Source organism: Phaethon lepturus, unplaced genomic scaffold, assembly GCF_000687285.1.
Source record: "Phaethon lepturus isolate BGI_N335 unplaced genomic scaffold, ASM68728v1 scaffold44674, whole genome shotgun sequence".
NCBI classification, from domain to species: domain Eukaryota; kingdom Metazoa; phylum Chordata; class Aves; order Phaethontiformes; family Phaethontidae; genus Phaethon; species Phaethon lepturus.
This window is the reverse complement of record NW_010534824.1, coordinates 1,792-7,928: the sequence shown is the minus strand read 5'-3', so window position 1 is coordinate 7,928 and position 6,137 is coordinate 1,792. Positions and strand designations below refer to the sequence as shown.

Below are 6,137 nucleotides of genomic sequence, written 5' to 3'. Positions count from 1 at the left end.
CGCAATCTGATTGCCACAGGGCAATAGTGCTCAAAATCAGAAATCCTCAAACGGAGTTTCAATAGAGAAAGAAGACATGTCACATTATGGCACAGAGAGGAAGTCTTTCTCCAGTCCTGCTCCTAAGATGAAGGAAACTCCTTGCAGAGGAGATGAAGGACTTGGACCACACCTGAGGCAACGTCTCTGCAATTCCTTCGTGATACGCAGCTAAGTCCAACAAACTCACACATTATGATTTATGCCGTAAGCAAAAACAAATGCAGCCCCTCTGGGGTTTTGGGGTATGCTCTGTGCTCTTTCTGGGGACATGTATCATGAAATACCTTTGCCACTTGTAATCAGTACAGCTCTCTGCACCTCTGGCTCTGAGACCTAGTAAGACAGATTCTGGTAGCAGAATATGGCTGAAGACAAAGACTTATTGTATTTTCTGTTTCACTGCAAAATAAAAAGGAACAATCCCACTTACGTCAGGCATTATCACCACGGAATTTGTGCTGGTCACCTGGTAAATGCAGCCAAAGAACAGAGGGTTGAATGGAGGAGGCTTGGGAATAAACTTTGAATTCCAATTCATTTCTTGCTTTTCAATGGCCTGTAAACATCAAGCATCACTTTTGAGAGGGGAAGAAAAGAGCTGTGAACTGGAGGTAGCCCTTGGAAAGTCAAGACGAGAAGAGACTGACCCACTCAGAACAGACTGTTGAGTGTGGATTACAGGCAGTGCTGTGCTTCAGGGGCCAGGCAGATCCTGCCTGGTACAGGCAGGAACCTACCGTATGCAGGCAGGAACATGGGCAGGATAATGCACTGTCGCTCTGAAAGAGGGCGAGGGCTTCCCCGCCACAGGAGAACGGCTGGTATGCAGCCATCTGTCGCTGGGCCTGGCAGTGGCCAGCAAGCCCTACATCTGCTCCGCGTTGCAGAGCATCCTGTGCCACGGCTTTGCTCGTGCGAGGACATGCTGTCCCAGCCGAAAAGAGTGAGTGATTCTGGGAGGCATCTGTAAAAGAGGAGGGTGGGCGAGGCAGGAGCAAGGATGCTGTCCTGCGGTGGGAGATGGGGGCACAGGACTGCGTGTGAATCAGAGGCAGCTGGCAGAAAAACCGGGAGGCATCTCTGCTTATCAAATCCAGTCCCTGCTACTGCAGCCAGCCCCGATGCCATCCTTTTTTAATCCAGTCAAGCTCTCTCCATCTTACCTGCTTCACTGAGTTGTCATCTGGGATCAGGTAGAGGTGAAGAGTTGTATTTGCACAACTGAGCTGCTGGAAGATCAGCACCAAGGAGTGCATAGGGAGTGAATTTAAGGTCGAACGTAACTTCCTCCAAAGCACCCCAAGCAGTGAGAAGCTGGGATTCTCCAGGACAGCAGAGAAAGCGATCAATCTGGTCGGTCTCTCCAGGGTCATCTTCCCAGATTTAAAATGGGCAATGGAGCACAGGCTGGTATTTGTGACTTCTGCAAGAGACAGCAAAAGCAACAAGGTTCTGGTTAGTCTTCCTGGCACCCTCTCAGGCTGCTTTCTTCTCTTTAAGACTTTAGCAGCAGAAAGGACACACGTCCACACTCGGTGACATGCTCTGCTTTAGGTCCCGTGTGTGCCCCAGGCTTTTGGAGCTGGGCGGGGAGTTGCAGGCCTTTGGCAGTCAGAAAACTGCAGATCTGAGGGTGGCAGCTCGGCGCTGTGGGAATAGTCAGACCGCACCCGTGCAGCACCCTCCTTACGCACGCCACACCACTGTGTACCGGGGAGGCAGACGGCCGCTGCGTGACGAGTCACTCTAGTTTTTGGTCACGAGAGCAGCCTGAACATCCTGAGGTGACATCCCTAGGCATGACCAAGTCGGAGAGCTCTGCTGATGCCGAATTATCTCTGGAGCACACTTTGCCATTAACCTGACAGATTAATACAATTAAAGCATTGTGCTTAGCACAGCTGTGTCAGTGAAGGGTGTGTAGAGCCATTTTTCAGCTGACATGGCTGTGCTTGCCAGGCCCTGGGTGGGAGATGGAGCCACGAGAAACTCCTTCTGCTGTGGGCTCCATTCAGGAAGAGGGCACCGGTCTGCCAGGAAGAGCCCCTCGGCCAGCACAGCCAGTGCTGGGGGGACTCAACTCCCGCCCGCGCTGCAGCCCCGCTGCGGGTGCTGACACGCCTTCTCCGCTCATTAGCAGTGGCTCATTAAGAGCACTGCAGAGCAGAGGACCCACATCCAAGCCTTGCGGCTCCTCATGTTGCCTGGTTGAAAATGGACAATTTCATTCCACTTATTCTTCTGCCCTGGCCAGCTCCGACCTATTGCATCCCACCCCGGGGCGGTCCAGCCTGTGGGTGGGCACAGCCGGGCAGGTCCTGTCCCGGTAAACAGAGCGGTGACAGCCGTTGCCATCCGCAGCTGCCATAGGTGCAAAGAGCTGAGAAACTCTCTGGGGAGCCTGGGGACTGATCTGCAGCTGGGCTGGGGTAGTGCCCGGGGGGTCATCACGGCAGCAGGGAGGAGAGGGTGGGCGAGGAGGGGTTGGTGGTGCGGAGCGGGAGCCGCAGAAGGGACAACAGTGAAGGCTTGGTAGAAAGTGAAAGAAGGATGAAGGATGCCAAAGCAAAGCAGAGGAATACAAGGGAGTACAGGGAACATCGTCGGGAAGGGAGAACTTGGCCCCGTCTGGAGAGAGGTCTCCAAGGAGCCAGAGACGTCCCTGAGCGGGGACAGGCTGAGGGATGGTGGCTTTGGAGACCCAGGTCCCTGCGGCTGCTGTACCTTCCAGGCAGATGACGTGAGGGAGACGCACCGCCTGCACAACCCCGGGCTGCACCTCGATGTGGAAGAGGGGTCCGGCGGGCACCCACATTTCCTGGTCAGCCTCGCTCAGGTGCCTGGTCCAGGTGGCGTATCTGTAGGTGATGGTCACTGCTGACTTCACCTCGAAGCCGAGGCCTGTGATGGAGCACTGGAAGACGCCTGCGCCGGGGAGGTGAGCTCTGCAGGTGGGAGGGATGACAGGCTTATGCCATGGAACTGGGCTTTTGGAAGGTGCTCCCGCTTCACCTGACAGCTCTTACCGGTACACAGTGCGGTACTTCAAAAAGTCTTGGGTTATCTCTGGCGTCACTTCTGGAAGATCCTGCAACACAAGTGTGGCCCGCTGGGGCGTTGCGCACTGGGCACTGCTAGCAGGAGGCGTGCTGGGGCTTACGGTGAAGCATGATGCAGCTTGGCAGGGCAGCCTGGGCCTTGCAAGCAGCAGCAGGGGATCAGCAGCTGCTGCCTGGTGCCCAGAAACGCATCATCCTCCTCACTCCCATCAGTGAGGAGGCCAGAAAAATCATTCACTGGCAACTCCTCTGTCCTGAGATCCAAAACAAACACTGGCCATGTCGGAGGCTCATGGCCCCTTTAAAGCAGATCCCCATAGCAGTGCCCAAGAGGAATCCTGCACACAGGACAAGCAAGGAGGGCTGAACACTTGGCCCCGCTTGGGTAGATGCCACTGGGGTGGGGAAGGCATCTGCTAGTCCATGCATCCCCCATACATCAGTAGGAAAGACAATGGGTGGACATGCAAAGCAGCTCCCAGAGCTCCAAACCACGTGTTTCACCCACTGATTTTTGGGATGTATTTTGCAAATGGGAATTCCAGATAGGAAAGTTTCTGTTTCAAGAGGGAGAAAATACTGTTGGCTGATGACTTTCTTGTGAGTGAAGTCTGGGCTGTTCCTTCTCTGTCACGGAGTTTCAGCAGAGAGGACAGTGGCCACAGGCAGATGAAATGTTTAGCAGTGAGAGTAAATTTAGGATGCCAGAAAGTGGAATTTGTCTTCCCACGAATTTGAAAACTGGGGCAATGCGTGCTGAGTTAGCATAGCAAAAGGGATTGAACTCTTCTGGAGGATGAAGAATTGCTGTGTATAACAGGTTTTGAAGGCACACCCAGCCTGCCAGGTGACAGTCAGGGTCAGTCTGAGGCTCCCTGCTGTGCCAGTCCCTTTGGGTGTGACAGTGCCCTGCCAGGACCAGCAAAGCCCTTACCTCCCGCAGGCAGTGCCAGCAGTTTCCCTGCGGTGGTGGGCCCAGGTTCAGCCTGTCACTACAGCTCTCCTGCAGGGGAACATAGAGGAAAGCACTCACAAGCTGTATTTCTCCCCTCCAGCCGTGCTTGCCTGCTGGCGGCAGGAGGAGAGGTCTTCTGAGAGCGTGAGCAACATCCCCAGCACCAGGTGTAGTGCTGGCCCTGTTCCCCACTCCTGCAGGGAGGAAACAGGCTGGTGCAGGAGCTGCGCCCGCCCGGCCTGCCGGCAGGGTGAAGTCCCTCTCCTGCGACCGAGGGCAGCATTCACCAGCTCCGGCCACCCGGCACGGTGCTGCGTTGGCGATGGGCAGTGCCGCAACCCCATCTGCAGGGCCAGCTGTGAGCCCGCGTGCTGCAGCTGTGCCTTCCTCCCCAGCCCTGCGGTGCTCCTCACTCAGGCACCCCAGCCTCGGGCATCGTGTCCCGCGAGACCTCACCTCTGCACTCCCCGAGGCCTCGTCTGTCAGAGATATGCGAGGGCGTGCCACCAGCTTCTTTAGAGCTAAGTCTGCGACTGGAAGACATTGTCATTTTTGCCTCATGTTTGGGAGAAGAAGCCATCCTCAAGCAGCCGTGACCCAGCCTTCCCAATCCCATTAGCCACACTGGTCCCCTCGTGTACCACCGCATGCTCCCACATCTACCACAATTTCCACATCCTCCTCCATGAACCATGGCCAGGACATGCTGCTCACCACGGCGCAGCTCCGCCAGCCCCGCTGCACCAGGTTGTCAGTGAGGGCCGGGGCATGACCTTACCTGAAAATGCAGGTTTGACAGCTACACCACCGCCTCGCACTGCAACAGCAACACAAAGCAGAGGAGAGCTCAGGAGCCAGGTCGTGTCCAGAGGAGTATCCCATCCTCTGCCCGTCCTCTCCCGCTTCTTCACCCCTTTGCTACGAAGCGTCTTCCTGTTGGTATGTGCCCACTCGCACCAAGCTGCCGGGCACCAGGAATCCCACCCAGCTGCCCTTCCCCAGAGGGCAGCACGTGCTCCCGGCTTCCACTGCTCCACCCTTCCCCGCTGCCACGCAGAGAGCAGATCTCTTGCTCAGCTTCCATGAGCAGAGTCCTTCCTCTCCCTCCTGCCTTCCTCCTGCATAGGTGCATCTCTGGACCCTCTCTTCCCCGCCTTCCAGTGCAAGTGTGCTCTGGCAGCTCCCTGATGCACACACAGCCCCAGCCACCTTGCCCCTTCCTCCCCGCCTGTGGAGGCTCCTGCCTGCAGGCCCCTCCTCGGGACACCCCTCGATCTGCATCCACTACCCCTCTCCCACCTCCAGACGGATCCTCACCCACTTTCCCTGGGCCACCCTGCACTTACATATTAGTGTATGGTACAAAGAGCAGTTGGGTGTGATTTCATAGTGTCGCAGGGTCAGGTCATCATCCATCTGTCTGCTATTGTAGAGCAACATTCCTCTTTCGGGGGTCAGGGAGGAGTCACACTTGTTCAGCTTGACCTTAAGATCCCTCACACTGTCATCCAGAGACACTGGCACTGCAAAGGTTTTGCCCTGCCAAGTCTTAACGAAGACATAGAACTCTGTGGGGTTGTTGGCCACAGACTGCTGGTCCGCCATGGCATCTCTTTCAGCCATCCCAGAAGATCTGAGGCTCTGGCTCCGTCACTTCCCAAGAAACCGAAAGTGCCAGGTGACGTCAGGGTTGACTCGCTGCCGAGGTCCCTTCACGCCTCAGCTGAGTGCTCTTCCTCCTGCCCACAGTCCCTGCCTGCATGGGCTTTCTCCCCCTGGGCTGCTACATTCGCACAACCCCTCTCCCTTGTTACCTTTCCTGGTCCCTTCTCCCCAACCTGGCCCCTCTTCCAGGATTTCCTTCCCTGGGGAAGGCGGGGAAAAGGAGGGCAGGGCTGTCCAAGCAAGGGCAGAGCTTTTTCCTAAGGGAACAGTGCAGCAGAGGCTTGGATCCAGCCTGGGAAACAGGTCTGGGGGTGCTAGAAGGTCCCCCACCGGGTTATGGGGTCACCCCTGTGCCTGCTGCTCACCCTCTCTCATCACATCCCTGCCTTCCCTTTCCTGACAGTCCTGAGAGTGCC

At 56.3% G+C, this 6,137-nt stretch overlaps 1 protein-coding gene across 1 annotated transcript; it reads right to left on the bottom strand.

The window, feature by feature from the left end:
• Positions 1–472: 472 nt before the first annotated feature.
• On the bottom strand, positions 473–5,661 carry CARD8 (caspase recruitment domain family, member 8; the record flags this gene model as incomplete). Its single annotated transcript, XM_010285619.1, has 8 exons — positions 5,403–5,661; positions 4,835–4,873; positions 4,513–4,583; positions 4,036–4,104; positions 3,069–3,130; positions 2,767–2,987; positions 1,206–1,465; positions 473–598 (listed from the first exon to the last, which is right to left on the bottom strand). Coding segments are annotated over exons 1-8 (1,107 nt in total), but the record flags the coding sequence as incomplete, so codon positions are not given.
• Positions 5,662–6,137: the final 476 nt, after the last annotated feature.